Source organism: Mesoplodon mirus (assembly GCF_964341445.2).
Source record: "Mesoplodon mirus genome assembly, chromosome: 4".
In the NCBI taxonomy this organism is placed as follows: domain Eukaryota; kingdom Metazoa; phylum Chordata; class Mammalia; order Artiodactyla; family Ziphiidae; genus Mesoplodon; species Mesoplodon mirus.
The window spans coordinates 100,571,653-100,597,308 of NC_138979.1; the positions used below are offsets into that span (position 1 = coordinate 100,571,653).

At 41.0% G+C, this 25,656-nt stretch overlaps 2 protein-coding genes across 5 annotated transcripts; both read right to left on the reverse strand.

The window, feature by feature from the left end:
- Window positions 1–248: 248 nt before the first annotated feature.
- Window positions 249–3,579, reverse strand: LOC309803145 (normal mucosa of esophagus-specific gene 1 protein). Its single transcript, XM_082619051.1, has 5 exons — window positions 3,345–3,579; window positions 3,142–3,203; window positions 2,616–2,701; window positions 1,631–1,691; window positions 249–644 (listed from the first exon to the last, which is right to left on the reverse strand). Exons 2-5 carry the CDS (start codon window positions 3,175–3,177, stop codon window positions 576–578), a joined length of 252 nt encoding a protein of 83 aa, XP_082475177.1. The 5' UTR covers window positions 3,178–3,203; window positions 3,345–3,579; the 3' UTR covers window positions 249–575.
- Window positions 3,580–8,579: 5,000 nt separating this feature from the next.
- Window positions 8,580–24,230, reverse strand: AFG2B (AFG2 AAA ATPase homolog B). 4 transcript variants are annotated; one of them, XM_082617759.1, is made up of 8 exons: window positions 22,953–24,227; window positions 21,760–21,945; window positions 16,523–16,681; window positions 13,576–13,785; window positions 12,832–13,056; window positions 11,339–11,473; window positions 10,321–10,446; window positions 8,580–8,852 (listed from the first exon to the last, which is right to left on the reverse strand). In XM_082617759.1, the coding sequence occupies exons 1-8, from the start codon at window positions 24,045–24,047 to the stop codon at window positions 8,685–8,687; spliced, it is 2,304 nt and encodes a 767-aa protein (XP_082473885.1). In that variant the 5' UTR covers window positions 24,048–24,227; the 3' UTR covers window positions 8,580–8,684. The 4 variants fall into 4 exon arrangements, with proteins under 4 accessions (XP_082473885.1, XP_082473886.1, XP_082473888.1 ...); XM_082617760.1 differs by lacking the exon at window positions 13,576–13,785; XM_082617762.1 differs by lacking the exons at window positions 12,832–13,056; window positions 13,576–13,785 and having other exon boundaries at window positions 22,953–24,228.
- Between the last annotated feature and the right edge of the window lie 1,426 nt (window positions 24,231–25,656).

Genomic DNA, 25,656 nt, shown 5'->3' on the forward strand with positions numbered 1-25,656 from the left:
TCTTTTATTCCTCTCCCTCCAAAATTTGGTTTTGTTCATTGCTTTATCTCAGCTGCACAAGAACAGTGCCTGGATAACAGTAGTTACTCAATAGATTTCTGATGAATGAGTGAACTTGGGAAAAAAGTTTATACAGAAATTTGCACTGGGTGTTATTTAAAAAGATGAAGTTCCATGCTTCAGAATGTGTTTATCTCCCATAAAAAGACTTTCTCCTCTATTTAAATATGTACCTGAACTTTAAGAAATCTCGCACAAGTGGTATTTTATTGGAGACAATCAAATTTAACAACTCTTTATACATTTTAAGGAGAACATTCAGGCATCATAAACACAAAAATTTCAATACGCAAAACAAATTTACAACAAGAAAATAAACACAGAATCTTATTTTGGGACTACGTGGTTATTGTTGCACTACCTTTATAATTCTTTATCCAGAGTCTAAAAACGTAGGCAAGCCCTAAAAATGTAGCAGAAGCATTTCCGCACACTGGTATCCATAATCTAGTTTGTGCAGAAGTGTTTCCACTAGATTCATAGAGTACTCTTTGGAAGAAAATGGCGAAGACTGGTCACCTGGTTGCCTTTCGGACCTTCTGCAACTCTTCAATAGGCTTCCATTCTTGGTTGATTGTTATAAGCTTTAAAAAAAGAATAAAAATGTTTTGTTAGGATCTGTCCATCCTCAGGTCCCCTTCTGGGATTTGTACACAGCTCCCTTTGTAAAAAGCATCACCATAACATTTGTAGTCAACGAATCACCTCTTCCCATCTCTAAAACAATAATATGGGCTGGTTCTATCCCTCTATCCCTCTAAAGAGCCTTTGGGTTCCTGAGTGTTATAGGATCAAAGAGAAAGGTCATATCCATTTACCCTACTTTCATTCAACAGGTTCTAGATTTTTTAATTTCCTATGGTTTTATGTGAACTATGAGCTCAAAAAGTGTCTGCTCTGTGTGAGTGGAGGTATGATGCCCCCAGCACAGAGCTAGGCACATAGTAGGCTCTTAAAATTTCCTCACTGTAATTGCTCAACAAAGGTACAAATGATCCAAGTTATACAATAAGGGAAAAGGCACAGAGCTGTGGACAAGATAACTAATAAGCACAGGTAACTCTACTCAATATTTTGTAATAACCTATTTGGGAAAAGAACCTGAAAAAGAATGGATATATGTATATGTATAACTGATTCACTTTGCTGTACCCCTGAAACTAACACAACATTGTAACTCAACTATACTCCAATATAAAATAAAAATTAAATTAAGAAAGGAGATGAGGTGTCACAATAATGATAAAAGTTAATATTTGAGTGCTGACTATGGGCCAGGCACTGTGCTAAAGGGCTCTATCTTATCTTCTTTAATCCTCTAAACTCTGAGGAAGAGCCCTATTATTGTGCCCATTTTATAGATTCTGAGAGCCTCAGAGAGGCCAAATTATCTAAACTCACCTGTGACTAATGGAGCAAGGATTTGAACTGAATCTCCATAACCCTATAGCACTCTCTTTGCACTACACATTAAATGGCACCCTAAAGGTGAAAGGGTATTACATCTATTTTGCTGACAAATGTGCTAAGGATTCGGCTAAGTATAAATCACATTTTAATGTAGCAATACCTTTCTAGGTGCAGTAGGATCCACAGTTTCCCAAGGTTCTGGATTTCTTTTTCGATCAATGCTAAAAATAAAAGAAAGCTGATTAAACATTAAAATAAGTGCATTTAAACTAAGTCTGATATTGGGTTTATAAATACGCTAGGGACAGACTCAGAGTGCATACTTAGGCATTGAGTTAATTGAAATTGATGGAACATTCCTTTAAAAAGCTTCACAGTTTGGCTCAAACATCAAGGATCAATTCCTCTGCAGAGTAGGAGGTCTGTATTCCCTTTACTGGGCTAGACTGGAGAATGTTCTCATAAGCTGAAGAGCAATTAGGGTGGAAGTGCCAGGCTAAGAGCAAGCAAATATGCTCTTACCCCAGTTTCTGGAAGAGGCAGAAGGGCTGGGCTTGAAACCAGTAGGTGATGAACTGCCAGAGCCTAGCATTACGGCTCTACGGAGCCCTGCACCCGGTCAATATCAGTTTCAGGTTTTTCTCTTCCTCATATTCCAGGATACATGGTATTTTACCTTATATCCAGGGCTAAGATTGGATTCATTGTAGACAACTGAATCTATAAACTCTACCACATTAGGAAAGACCTTTCTAATGAATTGACATTTTAAAATGTTATTAAAATGATTAAGATTGATGATGTATATCCCAAAAGACCGTCTAAGAACTTTAAACTTCAAAACTTAAGTTAAAAAAAAAAAACCAACAAGCTTTATTTTGCTGCAGGAGAAGAGGAGGAGGGCCAGTGGATGACAGGGTATTTAGATACAAGGAACTTATATTAGTAAACTTATTTCATCACTAATCATCATTTGATAGTCTTCTGATACCTGGATGCTTTCTGGCCCTGACTCTAACCAAGTTCACAATTCGACATTCTTATCCTGGGGGGAAAACCAGGAAACTGATACCATGCATTTCATAAACTGAAGGTCAACCTAACACGGCTAAAAACGTTTTTATAAATGATGAATGCCTACTTACATCACATCGGTTTTTCGAAGGGAATACAGAGCAAAAGACAAAGCTCCAGTCGCTGCCACGGTCGTGAAAAGCACCAAAGGAATAAGCTAACAGAGAACAAAATACTCTGACGTTTCAATGTGAAACACTTGAAATATAACAGAATAGCTCTATATCATTTTATACTTTCTTCAACATCTTTAAAAGTTAATATTTTTAGTCAGATTTTCAGTTGCTTTAAAAATTTGCTTTCTTCTTTTGGACTTCCCTGGTGGCGCAGTGGTTAAGAATCCGCCTGCCAATTCAGGGGACACGGGTTCAAGCCTTGGTCCGGAAGATCCCACATGCCGCAGAGCAACTACGCCCCTGCGCCACAGCTACTAAAGCCCGCGCGCCTAGAGCCCATGCTCCGCAAGAAAAGCCACCCCACTGAGAAGCCCGTGCACCGTAACGAAGAGTAGCCCCCGCTCACCGCAACTAGAGAAAGCCCACCCGCAGCAACGAAGACCCAACGCCGCCATAAATAAACAGATAAATAAAACCTTACTTCCTTCTTTTTCATCAGGAATTGGAAAAAGCTCATGATGACTTCAGTGTAGAATGCCAAATCTAGAAGAAAAAAAAAAAAATCCAAGATATTGATCAAAACTCAGCTACTAGGACTCAGCCTGGTGGGCTCCAAACCGTCCAACGTATCCCAAAGCCAGCCTCGAGGCGGCTCACCAGAGCCTCCGCCCGAGGGCAGCTCACCTGGGAGACCTGACGCAGCACCGCGAGCGGACGATGCTAACGACCAGAACCGAACGCCGACCTCGACCTCCGCGCATTATATACCAACCCCACCCTCTCCGGAAGGCCGGCCGGTGCGTTCTGGTCACGCGGACCGCGCAGGGGGCGTGCGGGGCTTGACTCGCTTTCCTTGCCCGGCGCCCGGCAACCGGGCGCCCCCTGCGGGACGCCGGGCCTTCAAACGCCGCGCCGCCGGACGCTAGCGCCCCCTGCCGCCTGCCGCGGTTCTTACCCGCCGCTCGGAGCGAGCCCAGGCTGGGCGTTGGCGCCTCTGCAAGGGGGTGGAACTGAGAACAAGGGGCGCTTGGATGGCCAAGAACAGGTGAAAAACAGCCCGTCTAAAAGGAGGTCCGGAAAAGGAGCCGCAGATCCGGGGGTCCCATGGGAGGCTCCTTGGTGCAGGCAGGTAAACTAGAATTAATCCATGTCGCATTAAAAGCTCCAAAAATGTGATGTGGCACACTTATGGAGATAATTTAAGTTGTAAATATCCTTTCAGAATAATTCCTTGTTGTCCTGATTTTTTCCATTAAAAAAAAAATCAGGAGATGAGGAAGAAGAAACAAAAAGAATCAACTGGAGAGGTTTCCAGGAGATCTCTGAGACGACCCTGAAGGAACTCACCCCTAAGCTAGCAGCCTAGCCTTTAACGGAGCATGAAGGCGGCTGCAGAACCACGGGAATAATAATTAAATCAGTATCTGTGTGCCAGGCACTGTACTGGAATCTTCTCGACATTTTTGCAAGGTATGTTATTTAGGCTCAGAGATGCTCTAGGCACATAGCCAGTAAGCGGCGGAGATGTAATCAGAAGCCCGGTCTGTCTGGCAATCAGGCAGCACTGTTCTTTCTGCACCCTGCTCTTAGCAATTGTGATTAAGTCAAGAGTGCAAGTTCAGTTATCTAAAAATAGTTATTTTAAAACAATTATTTTAAAACTGTTTGAAGTTCAAGCTATGAGTTAGCATAAAAATGAAAACATCTTAATGTTTTCTGAGTGGCCAGACCCAGCTGTTTCAGCCCCATTTTATTTCTAGTCATGGGCTTTGCATTCAAACTGACCTGAGTTCAGAGCCCACCCCTGCCATACTTTATTAGCTGACTGACTTCGAGGAAACTACTTAACCTTCACGACTCTCAGTTTATATATATGTAAAATGGGGACAAACCTGGCTCGGCAGGGAGTTGGAAAAAATGTTAGAATGTATGCAAAGCATGTAACAGTCTGCCTTGCCTGTAGTAGGCATTCAATAAATAGTAATTATTATTTGCAAAGATTTGTTTTATATAAGGCAGATCATAAATATAACTTCTCACCCAGTTACTGACAAGGGTTCTTACTGTGTAACTCGAGCTGTAGCTGGAGACGTTTGTTGATTACTTCAGAGAAAATTCAACATTTTCCGTGGTTTGTATTGAATAGAATCAAAGAAGCCTTTTAATGCTCCTTCTGTAGAATCTCTAAAGCTTCTTTTGTCAGTAAGTTCTAAGAAAAGCTTCAATTTGTTAATTAAAGATAAATTTTTTTCTAGGATAGAAGCAGGAGAAAAAGGAAATCTTATAGGAATATATCATGGCCCGCAAATTAAAATTAAAATGTGTAGCCCTTGGGAATTCGCTGGCAGTCCAGTAGTTAGGGCTCCATGATTCCACTGCTGGGGGCCCGGGTTCCATCCCTGGTGGGGCAAGTAAGATCCTGCAAGCCACGTGGCAGGCCCCGGGGTGGGTGGGAGTGTAGCCCATGCCTAGTAATGACCTTAAACTTAGAGCCCTGCTTTGCCAATGTCATTTCTTTTCAAAATGCAGTTTTGTAATAGCCTAGGCATTATTCTCGGAATGGGGCATGGTAAATTTAAAAGAATAAAACACAAGTCCCTTATTTCACGTTTCTTACAGTTTAGTGGCTGTAAGTAACTCTAACACGCTCTGTCATGATCTGGTGCCAAAGACCGATGATTAATTCTAATGGGCTCTGAGAAATCTTACCAAAGGTGAGGATACTTATTTGAACATAGAAATAGACAAACCAACTGTAAAGACATTTTGGGGGCAACTAGAGAAACTTAAATACAGACCAGATATGAAATGATATTAAAGGGAGTACTGTTGATTTTTTCAGGTGATAATGGTATTATGGTTATGTTTGTTTTTTTAAAAAACACATTTTTAAAGAAATGTATATGGAAATAATTAAGAAATATCATGATGTTTGGGATTTACCTGAAAATACTTCAGTTAGAAAACGAAGCAAATTTAGCAAAATACTAATTATTCAATCTAGGTGACAGATATGTGGGAGTTTGTTATATTATTGTGTGTGAAAATGTTCAGAATAAAATGTTTTAAAAATTTATAAATTGTATAGTGTTAAAAAACAGAATTCATCTGAGTCAATTTGAAGACCTAATTGGCTTCAATCAATGGTTCATGAACTAGAAGGGTGCTCCAAGGGGTAGTACAAACAGAAGGCTTTTATAAAGGCAGGAGGGTGGGGCAAGAAGTAGTAGCAAAAGAAAATGCTTGTTTCAAGCCAGACTGCCTTCTTTTGGGGGCCAGGATGGGGTGGGAGGAGGGGGAGGGGTGGGAAGGAACCGGAGGGGTCTTTATCATGCAGATTACCTCGCTACTGTTGATTAGGAAATTTCAGACTGGCTGTTTTAAAGCTCACAATGAGAACTAGACCCTGAAAGCCATGCTTTCCCTCTTTTGGTTAATGCCCAGGTTTACTGAGCTTGTGTTTAGTCTTTACCAGAATGACTAACTAGCAGGCACAGTTCTCACCCTTCAAATCTTGGCAGCACCCCAAAGGAACCCACTCAGGATACTCACCAGCATTACCCTCTGTGGCTGCTCCAAAGCCCAAAATCCCTTGGGGGAGCTTCCCCTCCCCACCCCAATTGCCAGAAGCTTCTAGAACCTTCTCTAGCTGCTGCAACCCGGGCTTGCGGGAGCATGGAACCACAGCTACTTGGTTCCCACGCTAGGAATTTAAACTTAGATTTTCATCAGCCCAGCTCAGGCTTTATAAGAAAAATAGAATATCCTTTCATTAAATATTTTTTGTTGGAATTCTTTCTGCCCATCCTTCAGTGGCTGCCTAGTTACCAGGTTTAGCAAATATGGACTTGCTAAATTTCAGATGGTCTGGGAGTGTACTATTGATACATTGTTTAATGCTGTAATGTGGCTCAGAAAGGAGTTTAAGCTTAATGTAAAGCTTCTCACACTTCCCAGGTATAATACTTAGAAGCTGAAGCGTTTTCTCACCGATTACAAACACAGCTTTTGGAAATTTCCCAGAGCCATCCTCTAATCACACTGAAGTTGAGTCAAAGAAATCCTTGATCTGACTTCATCATTTATTGATTTATTTCAGTGAGAGAGGAAACATGGTTTTTGTCCTCAGGAGGCTTCCAAAGTTCTCTTGCAAAGTTACAGTTTAAAAAGACATTTTCAAATAAAAACTCAGCCTCTAACCAAAGTGTGGGTACTAAATTTCTAGGCTGACCACTAGAAACTTTCTCTAGGAAAAAACAAGGGGCATACAGCTAGAATCTGAGTTAAGGGGTTCAGGCCTAGGGACGGCAAAGGCCTAATGGCTGCCTTTTCCTGTAAAATCAGTAACGGACAGAACATGAATGAAAATATTCAGAATTCTAATAAAGTTTCTAGGTATTTTCCCTACTACTCAAAAGCAAGAGTCAGGTTGTTAGAATAATGTTAACTGAATTATATTTTATACCTATAAATAAGACAGGCCTTTTCCTTAATTGTTCCCCAATAGTGAGGTTTTGCTTAATAATAGTACTGGCTCCCGTCAGAAACGGAAAACTTTCCAACTGCTTAACATTTATGACTTCATCTAGCTCGCGCACCACGTTCTGACTGCACCTATACTTCTTTTGAAGCCCGGCTCCTGTGTTTAACTCACACTGCATGATTTGTGGGCGGTCCCCGCTCCCAGCTGCCCTAGCAGTGCCATGTCTGTCTCCTTCACTTACACTCCTGCACCCTGTATGGCACCTTGTGAGGGAAGCCTCAGTAAGATGCTTACCAGATATTGTTAGGTGAGAAAAACAAGAGCTACACAGTACCATGCTTTTGGTTTTAAAAACTTATCTATACATGTGTAAGGGACTGGAAAGTTAAATACCCACATGTTTTCTTCATGTTTATCTATATTTTCTAGCATTATTACTTTTTTAATAAAGGAAAATAAAAACACATATAACCTATCTCCTTAAAAAACATGCACAATTACAAAAGGAAACCTAGTAGCTATACAGTGGAGAAGATGGACAAGATCATAAACAAGTGATCAAAATTAACATCACCAATAATGTGCAGATGTCACGTGCCTCCAGCTGTGATCTGAGGACATGACGGCACATACATATGCTCCACTGGTGATGCATAACCTGAACCTATCATGATGCACATCAGACAAACACAAATTAGGAACCAACTGTTCTATAAAATACTTCGTCTGTACTCTTCAAAAGTGTCAAGGTCAAGAAAGACTGAGGAACTGTTTCAGATTAAAAAAGGCAAAGAGGCTAAAGAGACATGACAACTAAGGCAGTGTATGATCCTAGACTAGATCTTGTAATGGGAAAACAATTACTATTGGAACAACGGATGAAATTCATCGTCAGTAGATTAAAATGTTGTATCAACGTTAAATTTCTTGAATTTGATAACTGCACTGTGGTCATATAAGAAAATAAGCTCATTTATAAGAAATGTACATTGAAGTATTAAAGGGATAAAGGGGCATGATGTGTAAAATCTACTTTTTTTTTTTTTTTTTTTCCTTTTTGTGGTACGCGGGCCTCTCACTGTTGTGGCCTCCCCCGTTGTGGAGCACAGGCTCCGGACGCGCAGGCCCAGCGGCCATGGCTCACGGGCCCAGCCGCTCCGCGGCATATGGGATCCTCCCAGACCGGGGCACGAACCCGCATCCCCTGCATCGGCAGGCGGACTCTCAACCACTGCGCCACCAGGGAGGCCCCTAAAATCTACTTTTAAATAGTTCAGAAAAATACTGTGGTGGGGAGGAGGGAGAGGGAGAGAGAGAAAGGAGACAAATGTAGGAAAATGTTAAAAATTGGAGAATCTGGGTTAAGAGTATATAAGAGTTCTTTGTGTTATTCTTTTAACTTTTCTGTAAGTATGAAGTCTTAGCTTATTAGGCACAAGTTTTTTTATTTATAGGAAATAACACACACAAAGTGTGAAGTTGCAAATTATAGTGCACGTTCACATTTCAGTTAATCCTTAAGCAGGTATGTAAAATAATTTTTAAATATCTTCTAAGTTAGAAAATCCTTGTTTCTGAAATAAGTTTTTATATAAAGTCAAATCCTTGTGACTTAAGGATGGTTTTACAGTCTTAAGTGATTCTAGAAAGTGCTCTTGTTTCACTGTGGTCGCTTCCAGTCCATTTTCTTGCAGAGCCAGCAAGGCGGCCTGTAAGAGACAAACAATAGGAAATAATAAATATGCTTCATTGTTATTTTATAATATATGGTAATACTCTAAAATGTGAACACAAAAATCTCAGTCTCACTTCATAGAATTTCAATATTCATGATGCTAGAAACATTAAGCTAAAAAGTTAAAGTGATTAAAAGTCCTCTCAGTAGACCATCTTTTCTTCTACATTAAATTCTAGCCTTAAATGGGTGGGGGGCTGGGGGGGAAAGCAGACTGCAGAATAATATAGGCATTGTGAGTGCATATATTTTAAAGATGACATCAACTATACTCCGGTATAAAATAAAAATTTTTTAAATCAACTATATGCCAATAAAAAAAAAATTAAGTTAAAAAAAGATGAGAGACTATATTCCTGGCCTCAGAGTGGGAGTTTTTAAACAGGAAACAGCACTGATCATAAAGGAACAGATCAACACATACTCGATGACCCACCAATTCTCTTTGTATACGAAATAGACATACACACATACGTATACCAATAGACACGTACAAGATTGTTCATAGCAGCATAATTCATAATAGCAAAAAAGTTGTAACACAAATGTTCAAAGATAAAATGCGTATATAAATGCAGCACATTCATATATTAGAATATTATAAGCAACAGAAATGAACTACTGCTACACACAAAACAACGGATGAACTTCACAGACATAATCTTGAGTTAAAGAAGCAGACAGAAAAGCATACCATATGGTTCCATCTATATAAAGTGCAAAAGCAGGCAAAACTAATCTCCCCAGTGCTGGAAGTCAGGAGAGTGGTTCTCTTTTGGGATAGAGTGGGAAGGCCCACGGGAAGCTTCTGGAGAGGTGGTTATACAAGTGTGTTCACTTTATGTTAATTCAGTGCACTATATCCTTCTGATCTGTGCATTTTTCTGAATGTTATATTTAACACAAGTTTATAGAAAGGAAAAACCCACAGTGGCTGCCTTTTTTGGCAGCCAACATAAAGTCTAAATGCCTTAAAGTGACTTACAAGAACCTGTGTGATCTGGCCACTGTCCATTCCACCTCTTCAATAATGTCATCTCTCTCCTCCAGTTGCTGCACATTTTGTTCCTTCTGCCTCAAACACTCCGCTTCTCTCCCTCAGCCTAGCTAACTCCCTAATCATCCTTCCAGTTTCAATGTACACACCCCCTCTCTCAGATAGCCTTCTCTGATGCCCCCAGGTCTGGACTGGTGTCCTTCCTAGGTACTCCCACAGCACCCTGAACTTCCCTGACTCACTACATGTTTTAATTCAGTATTACCTCTCTGCACCTCCCCCACTGCCCCATCAACCTGTAAGCTCTGAAGAGAAGGTAAGGGACCACAGTGGTCTTTTTCACCTCACATGGTGCCTCCCCTTCAGTAAATACTGCCAAGTGAATAAGTTCTGAATAAATTAAGAAATGTTTTGAACTATAGGTTTTCTTCACCAATTAACTTACTTCTTTGCAGAGGTTTCCAAGATCAGCTCCAGAGAAAAAACAGGTATCCGCTGCTACGTTTTCTAAGGAAATATCAGGCGCCATTGGCATGTTTTTTGTACAGACTTTCAGAATAGAAAGCCTGCCCTGGAACAAAATAAAAAATAATATGTTTATAACCTTACAACATTTATGTCTGACACAATGCTGTATTAAAACATTTCAAGTTAGAGTTTTCTATCATATTACAGAGAAAGTATATATATTTCAGAAACAAACAATAAGAAAGAATCACTTCTTCTCAAGAAGAAAGTAAATGTGACATCATGATACATTTTAATATTTTTATAATTAATTTAAAAAATAGCCAACCATAGATATAATCTTTAAGAAACTTGATGAATCTCTCTTTTGGGTACAAACAGTCCCATCAGACATGGTTCAAGAGCAAATACATAAATTATCAGACACAATTTAAAAATAAAATAGATATAATTCTTTTCCATCCCTTCAAAATCTGATAAAAGCCTAAGGAAGGAAAACAATTCATTTTCTGTGTCTTTCACCACTCACTGCCAGTGGCTCTGGATGTGAAGGGCAACGGATTTACTGATTCTTTGGCTGTGGATACATTATGTATAATCTCTGCAACCTCAGATTTCTCCACTGAAAAATAAGAATGCTGACCCAGATAACCTCCGAAACCCTTTTAACACTTTAGGATTCCTCCATTCTAGTTGCAAAATAATGTTGAGTAGACTCAATAAGCTCAGTATTTTGAGTCTTCCACAAAAAGGAAATTACTACCTTGCTTTTAGGCTTATGTTTCTCTGAAAACAGGGCCAGAGTACCCAGCAAAAGCAGATGAAAATGATGATTTGTGATGGGCCCAGATAAGGAAAAACGCGGAATCCAATATAGGACACATAGCATGTACACCTACACCCAGTAAGGGATTCAATTCTGCCGTCTTCTTAGAGCTCAGACACTGATGTGTTGTTAGAAATGCTCACACAGAGTAAATGTGCACAATGATTACCTTTTCATCTGGAGGTGGAATATAAATAATCTTGTCTAATCTTCCAGGCCGTAACAAGGCATCATCTAACACATCAGGTCTATTTGTTGCTGCAACAATCATGACATTGCTATGAAAAACTTCCTGAAACTCTAGCTGAGGGAAAACATACAACACAAAGTAATGTCAATAAGTTGTTAATTATTAAATGTATTTTTTTTAAATTACAAATCAGAAGGTCCATTTGTTTCTAAATAGGGGGATATTTTTTTCTTGGGACTAGAATGCTTACATTTCCTTTCCAGACCACCTTCTCAATATCAAGGTACCCCAGAAACAAATTATCAAAGAGCTACTCTGTGTACACAGTGAAGGGAGTGATCAATCCTGATGCGGCATCTCTCAGTGTGAGAACTGATGAAAAGCTTTACACCACAGCAGAGAACATCTATCTGTTGACCTAAATGCACCTGAGCCCCAGTGAATGATTACAACTTAAATGGACGACTTGAAAAGACAGAAGCATCTGACTAACACATGTATAGTTATGAAAAGTCTTGGCTCTCATGTTCTTGAAGAGGGAGATTTATTTTACCCCTTTGTTTTCTTTCCACAGGCAGAAATATGACAATTAACATAAGCTGCATTTATATAAATCCTGAAGATAAGAAATATCTAAGAGCAACCAGAACAAGGCCTTACACATGCTAAGCATTCAAAATTGTTGAACTTAATTATCAGAGCAGTTCTCCAGTGATGTGATCTCTCAAAGCAATGAGTTCCCTATATCTGCAAGTATTTTAGCAGAGGCTGGGTAAACACCTGTCAGAGGCTATAGAAGGAAATCCTGCATGATGAGGAGATCTGATTAGAAAACCTGATGGGTCCCGTCAAATTCTAGTGGCACATGTTCCTAAGGAGCTGTAAGACTCTCTTTCCATGGAACAATTTAAAAAATGGGAGACAAGTAAGAACAAGAAAAAAATAAAAGAAAAAAAATTCTCTGTCAGGAATTACTTAAGGATACCAAACTCTATCTGGAGAAGGCTCAGAAGAGAGGAAGAGGATTTCCAAGGTCACTTTAACTTTGTTATAACCAAGGAAACCCATTCATCAAGAAAACTGAAAATTTTCAATTACTGATCATTATTTCCAATGATCAGTAACCTAAACATGGGTTATGTTTCATTTCACATAAACAATTTTAGAAAGGGATGAACACTAGTTTTTCAGGGTATAAAAATAAGAAGAAACTCCCTTCTCCACTAGCAATATGTAGTTATGTTTCTAATCTTAGGAAAAAATTCACATTCATATATATCTAAGATACTTTATTATAAAATTTGCCTCACCTTTCCCAGGTAAATCACTATTTTACCAGCTCTGTAAAAGTCCTAAGAGTCACACTGAAATTATATAATTCTATGAGATGAATCCAGCATAGGAAAAGCTAGTGCAGATGCAATCTACTTAATGCTGGCCTGGATTTTTGGTGTATTCTGGCTAATAAATACCTCTTCGTTTTTTTCCAGCTCCTTGTATTTACCATGTTGATCTGATTTACTTCCTCTTCTCTCTATAGTCTTCAATCCAACACCATCTAATTCATTTAGGAGAACAGAAAGAACACGCTCTTGAACATTACATCCTGTTCTGCTGATTGACCGAGAGCCCAAGATTGAATCAATTTCATCCAAAAACACAATTGCTGGAGTATTTGCTCTTGCTTGTCGAAATACCTTTTGTTCAAAAAATGGAAATATTTAAAAGCTATACATCATGCCTTATTCATATGAATGTATGTTTTCTGCATTACTCTGCATTTATGATTTTTAAAATATAAAAAGAAGAGAAAGATTCTAAATGTCTAAGAACTAGGGAATGAATAAATAAGGAATAACAGTATTATATAGGGGTTAAAATAATATTTTCAAAGAATATTTAATATTATTGAATTTTAAAAGTGATAATATTAAGTTAAAAATCACAGATCTATGTTACATCCACCCATTCCCTGCCCAAGGAAACAGAAAAACAAAGGAAATTCACCAAAATGTTAACGGTAGGTGGAGGAATTATGGAGGATTTCTTATTTACACTTTTCTATATTTTCTAAATTTTCTATACACAATCAGGTATAACTTTCCTAATGGGAAAAAAAGCCAGTTATATTTAAAAAAAATAAGGTCTATCCTTAAGGCATGAAACAAAAATTCAAAAGTAAACTTAACTGCATGAGGGAAAATAAAAAAACAAACCTGAGACAAGATTTTTTCTGAATCTCCAACAAAAGGTGAAAAGAGATCAGCTCCGCTCACTGAAACAAAAGAGCAATGACAGCTCGTGGCCAGGGCCCTCACCAGGGTGGTTTTAGCACACCCAGGGGGACCATACAGGAGAACTCCCTTTGGTTCTGTCAGGCCCATCCTAACAAATTCCCGAGGGAATTTCAGAGGCCATTCAATGCTCTAAAAGTACACAAAAAGAGAGAGTTGTTTTAGTATAATGATGAACATCAAAAAATTCAGTAAATTCATGCGTTCAACAACCCTCAGGTACCTGCTATGAGCTGGAAATGTGTTCCGATCTCCACACAGCAGCCAGTGATCGTATGACCTAAGTGAGGTCACATCACTTCCTGCTTAAAATCTTTCAATGACTTCTCATCAGAATTAGAATAAAATCCAAATCCAAACTCCTAACTTACCACTGCTTACAAGACCTCACATAACCCATCGCCCAAACACTCCAGTTTGTTCCCATCTCACAGCCTTTACCTGCTAGTCTTTCTCTGCCTGAGAGATCCCTCAAGATCTTTGTGTGCTATCCCTCAACATACATGTCTCCACTCATATGTCATTTCCTTGGAGAGGTCTTCCCTAACCACTGTAGTTAAAGCAGATCCTCCTCCTCCCAGGCAGTCTATGCTACTACCCATCTTCTACTTTTGGAGCACTTATTCATTTGCTATCTGAAACTACTATTTTTCCATGTTGAGTTAGTCATTCTGCTCCTGCTAGAATGTAAGTGAAGTTCACCTCTAAATCCCCATCACCTAGAATGACACCTTCACAAAGTAGGCACTCATAATAGGAAGTAAATCCTCACTACCTCTGAGGTAGATGGTTTTGTTATCATAACTTCACAGATGCAGAAACTGGGGCTTAAAAAGTGAAGTAACCCGCCCAGATCTATCTTATTGCTAGTGAGGCAGAACTAAGACTAACCCCAGACAGTGTAGATCAAGAGCACAAGCTCTTAACTACTGATATTTTGCCTCTACAGAAAAGGACAGACAAGACCCCTGTACCTAGAAACTCCTATTTTAGTTGGGGAGACAGGCTTGTAAACTAACAAGCAGACCAGAGAAGGGCATTCCACAGACAAGGAACAATACATACAGAGACACATGAAAGCATCCAATTCATCTCCCAACAGTAAGCAGGAACAGAGGGGAGGATGAGGGAGGCAAGACGTGATAGAGCTGAAGTGGAAGTAGGATTCAGATCACATTGGGCCTTGACAGTTTTAGTCAATAATGAGGAAGCAGTATAGAGAATGGATAGAAGGAAATGAAACTAGAGGGAGGGAGACCACTTAGCAGTCTCTTGCAAGGATTCAGACTACAAAAATAATAAGGCTTGATGCGTCACAGGCAGCGGAGGTGGTGTGGGAGGGACGTATATGAAACATAAAATGTCACTGTATTTTACGCAGGGGAAATCCAGAGGGGAAGTTACGTGATGTATGACATGACTCCATGCATTTAGAAGACAGGTTTCTGACTGAGGGGATGGGGTGACTGGCTGCATTCACTGAGGCAGGGAATCCAGGTGTAGAGGTGGAACTGACTAGCTGAACTTTGGACATGCTGAGTTTGAGATCCCTGGAAGTTATCCAGTAGGCAGGCATTTAAGTAGTTCTAATGATCAAAAGAACTATCTGCGCTGGATATAAAGATTTCTGAGTTAGCAGTTTTCAGGGGACAGCTGAGACCTGGGACACTGAGGAGATCAAAGGCTCACTCAGAAAATGCAAAAAGAAAACTCTCAGGCACTTGGAGAACTAACATTTAAGGTAGGGGAGGGGAGTGCTCAGAAAGGCAGGAAAGCTTAATATTCAGAGCTAAAGAAACAGTGTTTCTAACAGAAAGGTGTTACTCATCTCCCGCATGTATTTTGTGAAGATTAAATGAGACAAAGCATGTAAAAAATTTGGGGGACTTCCCTGGTGGCATAGTGGATAGGAGTCTGCCTGCCAATGCAGGGGACACAGGTTCGATCCCTGGTCAGGGAAGATCCCACATGCTGCAGAGCAACTAGGCCTGTGTACCACAACTACTGAGCCTGCACTCTAGAGCCCGCAAGCCACTACTACTGAGCCTAGGCATCTGGAGCTTGTGCTCCGCAACAAGAGAGGCGGCGACAGTGAGAGGCCCGTGCACCGCAATGAAGAGTGGCCCCCGCTCGCCGCAACTAGAGAAAGCCCACGCACAGAAACGAAGACCCAACACAGCCAAAAATAAATAAATAAAATAAAAAGAAATTCAAAAGAATACTATTTTGTGACGTGAAAATTATATGACTTCAGTGTCCATAAATAAAGTTCCATCAGAACACAGATACTTATTACATACTGTCTACGATTGTTTTCTTGCTACAATGGCAGGGTTGAGTGGTTGCAACAGAGACCACAAAGCCTAAAATATTTATTCTCTGGCCCTCTACAGAAAAGAGTTTACTGACCCGGTCTAAATTATAAACTCTTTAGAGCAAAAAGCAAACAAAAAGAGGGTGAGGCAGGAAAGTATGAAAAATAAGGGCTTCCCTGGTGGTGCAGTGGTTGAGAGTCCGCCTGCCGATGCAGGGGACACGGGTTTGTGCCCCGGTCCGGGAAGATCCCACATGCCATGGAGCGGCTGGGTCCATGAGCCATGGCCGCTGAGCCTGCGCGTCCGGAGCCTGTGCTCCGCAACGGGAGAGGCCACAACAGTGAGAGGCCCGCGTACCGCAAAAAAAAAAAGAAAAATAATATTTGATGCCTATAGAGTCCAGTTAAATAAGGACTGAAAATCGACCATTAGATCTAGACGTTAGGATCACATTAGTGATGACGGCAAGAAGTTTCAGTGCAGCTTGTTTTCACCATAAAGCATTACGCTAAGACTGTCATATTCTACTGGCTTAAGCAGATTCTCTACCTCACCTGTTTTAACTTCAGTTTTACATCTTCAAGGCCACCAATCTGCTCCCAGCCAACAGGCTTGATGTCCATCAGTCCAATGACACTTCGAAATGATGAGGGCTGGATCTTTTTAAAAGCTTCAAGGAAGTCTGTTTCATCAATCATTGGATTGTCCTGGTTCTGAAGAAATCCACCCCAAAAAGCAAAATCAAACCAAAAATCAGGTGGGCCTTTTTTGTGGTACACAAACACAATTACTTTTTAATTTTAAATCCTCTTCTGAATTTATACATCTATTTTGTTATCACTATGAAGAAATTTGTAACACATGGTATAAAAAAATTAAATGTCTCCCCCTCAACTCCTCCAATATTCATCCCCAGAGAATGTCAACAGTCTCCTGTGTATTCTTCCAGTATGTTTTATGACATATGTATATGCTTTCAAAAAGATACACAAATGTGACCATACCATACATATTAACTTGTACTTTTTCTTAGAAATTTATCTTAGAAATCTTTTCATGTCAACTAATACAGTTCTACCTCATTCTTTTTGACAACTGCATATTGTATGAGTATTTTAATGACATCCTTCTGTTGAACGTAGGTTGTTTCCAGTCTTTTGTTATTAAAAACAAAGCAGCAACTGAAAGTCCTTGTGCACATGCTCAAGTATTTTATATAATAATTTCCTCAAAGTAGAATTATTGTGCTTAAGAGTATGTACACTTATAATTTTCACAGCTACTACTAAACTGTCCTCAAAGCTGCACCAATATATGAAGCTGTTCTCCCCACACCTCTCCAACAATGGACATTACCAAACCTTACATTTCTGCCAGTGTGACAGAGGAAATGGTGCTCACTATTGTGTTAATTAAATTTCTTTAATCAAGAGTGAGGTAGAGGAAATAATGGAATCAGAAAATCAGTTTTGCAACCATCGCAGTAAAGGCTGTTTAGGGCAAGAATCAATGGATGCTAATCTAGGGGAGGGAAAGTTTGATGCATTGTCTCAGAGCGTTTCCTCACAGATTTCTTATTAGTTGCAAAGGGAAAAATAGCAGCTATACAGTAGATAAACGGGACAAAACCTTGACTGATTCATCACATCAGTCACCATTAGGGACACCACCAATGAGGGGCAGGTGGACGTATTGTGCCTTCACATGTGACATCATAAGAAGGACACACTATCACTTATGTAGTATCCCCAATGGGCATGCATAACCTGAATCTGACTATGAAGAAACAGACAAACCCAAACTGACAGAAGTTCTATAAAATCACTGACCTGCATCCTTGAAAAATGTCAATGTCAAATGTTGCACACACACCAAAAAAGGGCTAAGGAAGCGTTCAAGATAAAAAGAAACAAAAAACTAAACACAATACATTATCCTGGACTAGATCCTGTACTGGAGGAAAAGAATGCTACAAAAATTGATACAGTTAGCAAAATTAGAATAGGAACTGCAAATCTGACAACATTTTGATCAATATTAAATTTCCAGAATATAATGAGATTATACATACTTTTTCATAGGAAATGGACATTAAAATATTAAGGGATAATGGGTTAAGATGCATGCAACCCCTTCTCAAATGATTCAGAAAAAAACAATGTGTATACCTAGGCAGTTGACCCTTGAACAACATGGGAGTTAATCCTCGTTTAAGTAGAGGTGGCCCCCCATATCTGCCGTTCCCCACATCTGTGTGGATTCAACCAACCCCAAACCGTGCAGTACTTATAGTATTTACTATTGAAAAATATCTATGTGTAAGTGGACTGGTGCAGTTCAAACCTGTGTTGTTCAAAGGTCAACTGTACAGAGAGAAGAGAAAAGAGAGAATGATAAAGCTAATTTGGCAAAATGTTAAAAACTGGTGAATTTGGATAAAGGATTTAGCAGGAGTTCTCTATCTCAGAACTCTCCCTGAAGTTTTAATTATTTCAAAATAATAAGTTTTTAAAAAAGAAAAAGAATCAAAAGACTAATTTTTAAAGAAAGTTGAGGATTTTTCATGTGTATAAGCCATCTGTAATCCTTTTACTGTCAACTACCAGTTCATGTCTTACTACCCATTTTCTCTTGGATTGTTGGTCTTTTCTTATTGCTTTGTGAGAGTTTTTTCTACACCAAGGAAATTGGGCTTTTGTCATGGGCTGAAAGTATTTTTCCCAGTCTGTCTCATGTCTTGCCTTTGCTTATAGTATTGTTTGTTTGTTTGTTTTGCTTTTGAACTTGTCATCTTTCTTTTTTTTTTTTTTAATAGTATTGTTCTGCCATTCTAAAATGGTCAAATCAGTAAATCATTTCCTTTCTGGCTATTAAAAACTTATATTTCTATTTGTAATATCTGTATTATATTTAGGTATTTGCCCTCTTACATCAAATTCTGAACATTCAGTTATCCCAAAACTCCCATTTTCAATAACAAACAATTTTATCCCATTTATGAAAGATTAAATAAGTGAATATGTATACATGGAGCTTTTCTGAAGTGTTCCTAAAAAATGTCAATAATTATAATCTCTGGGACGTGAGATTTCAGATAATTTTTACTTTCTTTATAATTTTTATCTTGTTTAATTTCTCACAAATAACGCTATTAAATAGTTTTTTGAATAGTGCTTTTTTTTTTTTAACTAGCTAGCAGTATTAGATATTGGGTAACTGAATACTAATTAATTTTTAGGTAACACCAACTAACATTTGAAAATCCCATTTACACTTGCAGATTACTTGTGTGTACACTATTCACTTGATTTTCATAATCCTTTCAGGCAGATAAAAACCCTTTCCCCTCTATGTGTATATGTGTGTGTGTTAAACTGTCTTTCTAACCCTTTAATAGGCATACTTGACAAAAAGATGAACAAACTGTGATGTGCTCTTGTCTGCCCTGGCACAGATAGAGGCAGCAGCAGCCCCTCAGCTGCCTGAGGAGGGAAAGAAGAAACAGATGGAGCCAGTACCTTCCCAGAAGCCTCTGTCCCTTCTTCCTTTTTGCCTTTCTTTCTTCCACTTCCCCTGGTTGTTTATGAACTGAGCCATCACCTGGGGTAACTATGCCTGGGCAGGCCCCTCCTGAAGTAGCAGTGGGCTCCACCCTAGGACGGCTGCAGCTGGATGGTCCACCTAAGCCAACGTGCTTAAGGTCAAACCTGGAACTTCAAAGCAGAGGGAATTCTAAATGTAAACCTCCTTTCCCATACCGTGGTATTCTTGTCCTCCCCTCAAGAGGCATATATCCTCAAATCTTCACACATGGGACTTGTCATTAAATCTTCAAGCAGTTTTGGTTCTAAACTGAAAAGATGAGGACTTACAAGTTCATGTAACTCCTTCCCCACCTTTGGTGTAAGAGTAAAAATAAAGGAAAAGAAAATGAGGAAGGTTAAAATGACCTAGGTAAAAAGGTTTTCAAAATTTAGGATGATAAATCATCCTCTTATAGCTTAAACAAACTCAGAATTAGGTTTTAAAAAATTATAAGGTCAAAGAACAATTTTAACATTACAACAGAATCCTCAGCATGCTGAAAATATTTTTCTGAAGGGGTTTAGGGATTCAGGTTGACATTACACAAAAGTGAACAGATTTTCCAATCTATAGTGTTGAAAACTACTATATTTAAGATAATATTCTAACTATTTTTAAGAAAAGCAGACATGAATTAAGGATTTGAATGTCAAAGATGAATTTAAATAAAATTCCAAGCACCTAATCGTCTCCTGAGTTAGAAAAGCTTATTTTCCCTTCAAGATGCTTATTAACAACAAAGGGAAAAATAGTATCTTGACAATGGAGAAATCTCAGAGGTACCACCTTATCCAAGATATCAAAGTTAATTTCACCAGTAATAGGACAAAGATATATCATTTGCTACCTAATAGATGCAATGAGAAAAACACAGTATCATTTCTGTGATATTTCTGCCAAAAATGCAAAACCTGAATCAAATCATGAGAAAACATCAGTCAAACCCAAACTTAGGAATATTCTACAGAATAACTGAACTGTACTTTTAAAAAATTAAAGTCGTAAAAGAAAGACTGAAGAATGTTTCTAGGTTAAAGATTAAGCAGCCATGACAGCTAAATGCAATGTGTAATCCTGGATTAAAAAATATTTTTTTCTTTTTTCCTTTTAAAATTTTTGCTACAAAGGAAATTAGTGGGACAAATGGTGAGACTTGGTTAAGGTCTATATAGATTAGGTAGAAGTATCATGTCAGTGTTAATTTCCTCATCTTGATAATTGTACTGTGGTTTTAAAGTCCTTGTTTTTAGGAAATATACACTTAAATTTTCAATGCTAAAGGGGCATCATGGCTGCATTTGAGAGTATGAGTATATATATATATACACACTCACATAAACATCCATACACATGAAGAGAGTATGATAAAGCAAAAGTGGTAAAATGTTACATTTGATGAATCTGTGTGAAGGATATACAAAAATTCTTTGCACTATTTTTGCAACTTTTCTCTAAGTCTGAAATAGATTCAAAATAAAACAAAAATTAAAAAGAAATAGGTTTACTTCTTCTGGGGCCACACTGTCTTTTTCCTGACTGCTCTGGGCTTCAGCACTAAAGAGTTACTATGGGAGTGGGGGAAAATGCTCTGGGCAAACCTAAAGAACTCAGCTCTCTGTCCCTACTTTCAGTCATATACTATTTCTATGCAGTTCAGATGTAAAAATATATGTAAGAGGCCTTCCCTGGTGGTGCAGTGGTTAAGAATGTGCCTGCCAATGCAGGGGACACGGGTTCAAGCCCTGGTCTGGGAAGATCCCACATGCTGCGGTGCAACTAAGACCGTGCGCCACAACTACTGAGCCTGAGCTCTAGAACCCGTGAGCCACAACTACTGAGTCTGCATGCCACAACTACTGAGCATGTGAGCCACAACTACTGAGCCCATGTGCCACAACCACTGAAGCATGCACGCCTGGAGCCCATGCTCTGCAACAAGAGAAGCCACCACAGTGAGAACTCCACGCACCGCAACGAAGAGTAGCCCCTGCTCACCGCAACTAGAGAAAGCTCACGCGCAGCAACAAAGACCCAACGCAGCCAAAAATAAATAAATAAATAAATAAATTTTTTAAATGTAAGAAACAGCTGTCGAAGGTATCAAAAGTTTGAAGAAAATGTACTTACCACTTTTTTTAATCTCTAAATTAACTTGTTACGTTAATAAAAGGGTTCACATAGAAGGTCATAAATCAATCCTTCTTACCTTCTCACTATGAAGCAGAGCGTGCATGGCAGCCTCCCTACAGAGTGCGGTCAGGTCTGCACCAACATAGCCAACTGTCATTTCTGCAAGGAGGCTCAAATCGACTTGACTGGAGATGGGCATCTTTGAGGTAATCACTTGTAGAATCGCCTTTCTTTGTCTAAGTGTGGGAGTTCCAATGACAATCTATGTGCAAAGCAAGGAAAGAAAAAGTTTACAGCTTAAAACATTATTTTTTTAATCCTCACAAACATGTATAATAATTTAGCGAACAAATCTGGAACTATTACTGTGTACTCTTAAGCATACCTTACATTCTGAATACATGAAAATCCTTATCTTCCAGAGGAGTAACACTGGCTAGAAAGTTGCACAGTTAAAAATTACATATGTCATTTAATAAGTTTTTGTTATTTTTGAGAACCTACCACGTTCTAGGAGCCAGTAAACTAGATAGTCTATGTCCCTGCTCTTATGGAGCTTATTCAGGAGACAGGTACGACATGGTGTGAGGAAGAAATCCACTCACGTTCTAAACAAATTATGCTAAAGTGGGCAATTATCACCTGTCTCTTTAGAAACCTACCACAAAGTTCAAACATCATTTAAATAATCACTATTCAAACTATTTAGTAGAAATCAAGAATCAATTTAGGACTGAAGTTTATAAAATAGGACAGCTTTGAATATTCAACCTTCCTGGCAACTCAGGGAGCAATTGTGGGATAGGAGGCTGGCGTTCAAACAAGGAATGAATAAATCTAGAAGAGTTAAAATGTCTGCTCTGATTTAGTCCTTCCCTGCCTTCCCCCTTATTTCAATACATTTGTTTCTCGAGGCTATCCTACTTTAAATTCTCCTTCCAGATCCGTAAGAGTTTAATATGCTTGTAGCAGTCCTAGTTCCCTTAAAAACTAACACTACTGATTATAGTACTCCTCATTCTCAGGACCTGCACAACTCATCCCTAACGGCCCCCTTGCTTCTCAGAACAATTTGACTCTGGAGGGGGAAAGGGTCCTGGCTCGCAGATCATTTGTGGACCAGAGAATGGGTTCTTCTCTGCTTTACAGAGCCCCACTCCAGCTTCACTGACTTCCAAACCTAAGTGGCAAACGCCTCGGGGCAGCCAACCAGGGCCAGAAGAGGCCGGGGTTCCAGGGGCAATGAGCTAGCTGGCTGAGCCTATTTACCTCTCGGTCGAATCTCCCAGGTCTGCGCAGCGCTGGGTCTAGCGCGTCCGGCCGGTTGGTGGATCCCACAACCACCACCTCCCGGCCCCCACTGATGCCGTCTAGCAGCGTCAACACCTGGGCCACCACGCGGCTCTCGGGGGCTTGGTGTGGGCCGCCCCGCCGGGGACACAGGGCGTCCACCTCGTCCAGGAAGAGAAGGGTGGGCCTGCGGCTGGCCAGCTCCCGGGCGCGCTGGAAGACCCGCCGCACGTTCTCCTCGGTCTCCCCGGGCCGGGAGCCCTGCAGCATGGGGGCACTCACGGCCAGCAGCTCCGCGCCCGCCTTTCGGGCCACGGCCCGAACTAGCTGGGTCTTGCCCACTCCGGGGGGGCCGGCCAGGAGCACCCCGCGTGGCACTTCTAGCCCCAGCGAGGCCAAGGCGCGGGGGTAGCTGAGCGGCAGGTGGAGGAGCTCCCGCAGCGAGTCGGCCGCCTCGGAAAGGCCCCCAAGGGGCACCTCGGGCTGCGGCTTTTCTTCCGACGGAGGTAGCCCGCTCAGACTGATGTGGGTGCGAGGGGTGACCAGCCCGGCCGGATTCGGGTTGGGTGCCCCGCTGACGATGTGCAGGGCGGCCACCGGGCCGGGAGCGCCCGGAGGAGCGGCCACCACGTGGCCCAGAGAGACCGGACGGTTCCTCAGCAGCTCCTGCGCCGCCTCCAGCACCGCGGCTGGATTTGGGGCACCAGACACGCCCGCCAGCTCCCGCAACACCGGCCACACGGCGAGGAGCCGAAGGGGCGGGCAGGGCACTAACCGGAGTCGGCTCAGGTTCAGACTCCCCCGGGACCCCGGCGCCCCCACTGCCGCCCCCGGGCTCGCGCACTGCGGATCCAGTTGCACAAAGCCGTCCGCTCCATCCCGCCGCGGCCAGGCGGTGCAGAGGCAGGAGCCGCCGTCAGGCAGCGAGATCTCCACCGCCGAGCCCAGGTGCGCGCCTAAGGCGCGGAGGGCCGCCGGGCCCAGGCGACAGCGCTGGGTGCCCCGGTCCCTAGCGTCTACAGGTAGCAGCTTTAAGAACGGCCCTTCTGGAAAGGGACCTGAGTCCGGAGCCATTACTCACGGAAGACGCAAGGCCCAGGAAAGTGGGGTAGGTATTCCACCCGGGCCAGAAAGACCGGTACACAGAGCGCCTCTGCCGGAAGCACGTGATGCGCATGCGCCAGGGATCTGTTGCCGTTCCCTTACATGAGGCAGAAAGGACCAATCGGAAAGTTAGACGAAGTTAAACAACGCTTGGACCCTCGGGGCTAGTTTGCTGTGCTGCTGGGTTTGATGAAATCTAGTCGTCCTTTCCATAGCTTTACGAACAAGGCCTTCGTCACGGGTGTCTGAGAGGCAGCGTAAGCTACCTTTACTAGGTCATTAAGCATGTACCTTGGTGGTTTGGGGAGTTGCCACATAGCATTCTCTTTCCCTGGCTCCCGGACTCGAGCATCACCATCTGCGCTTTTGGAGTATCAGCCTATAGACTGTGCTATTTTGTGAAAAAACCTCGACAGTCCTCAGGGGCACAGTATTTTTGAGTGCTCTGGTGGTAATGTCTTAGGTGACTTGGAGTGGATGAGAAATACAGCCTTGGCACCTTCGATAACCTGGGTTCCAACCTGTTTGTAAAGTGCATGCATGTCCTTCGTATACAAAAGCACCAGCCGAGCAAAAGAGAATCACAGTGTAACATTTTAAATCCCTTGAAGAAGGGAAAGGGGGGAAACCAGGCCATCTGACGTAGTTGTGGCACACCAGTACATTCTGTTCATATTCCTGACTTCTCCTTTGAATGTTCTTTGACAACAACTTAATCATAACCTCTTCTGTTCATGTGATTAAGTCCTTATTGTCTATCTGGGGCACAACAGTACTAAGTCCTGTATTAGAGGCAATGCCTGTCTACATTATTAAGACCTCCACCTAATATTCTCTTTCCACCTCTCCTCTCCCCTCCCCACCGGGAATTACTCTTTCCTCCTATCCTTTTAAATGCTGCTCATCAAAAAGAGCTACAGGGCTTCCCTGGTGGCGCAGTGGTTGAGAATCCGCCTGCTGATGTAGGGTTCGTGCCCCGGAGCCTGTGCTATGCAAAGGGAGAGGCCACAACAGTGAGAGGCCCGCAAAAAAAAAAAAAAAGAGCTACAGATATTCAAAGTCAAGATAATATGCCTTGTTTTTTATCCTACTCACATCTTTCTACCTCTGTTTTTCCCACTTTCACTGAGACCCAAATTTATGTGATTACAAAATTGAGATTGCAGATGGAATGCTTAAGTCACTGGTGTTTGAGTGCTTTTTCTTCCTACTTATGCAAATAATCGGCTGCAGACTCTATAGTGATCTCTTAATGGAAAGTACTGTCAGATCTGGGATCTTATGACTAATGCCCATTCCTGGCCTCACTCTATCCAAACCTCAGGGCAGACACTATGACTAACTTCTGGAGTCCACAGTCACTTATCAGATCTCTGCTGTATGTTTCCAACTACTGTGCTGGAACAACTTAAAAGGAACTAGAAAATAGCATACTAAGAGGAGGTCCTGAAATGGGTAAATCACCCATTACATCCTGTTTGCTTCTTTCTCTTAATCGTATTGCCTTCTATTCTCTTTGGAGAACAAAGACTCTAAACTCAGACTTTTCAAGAACAGCTTTGTATTTTCTGAAATAAAA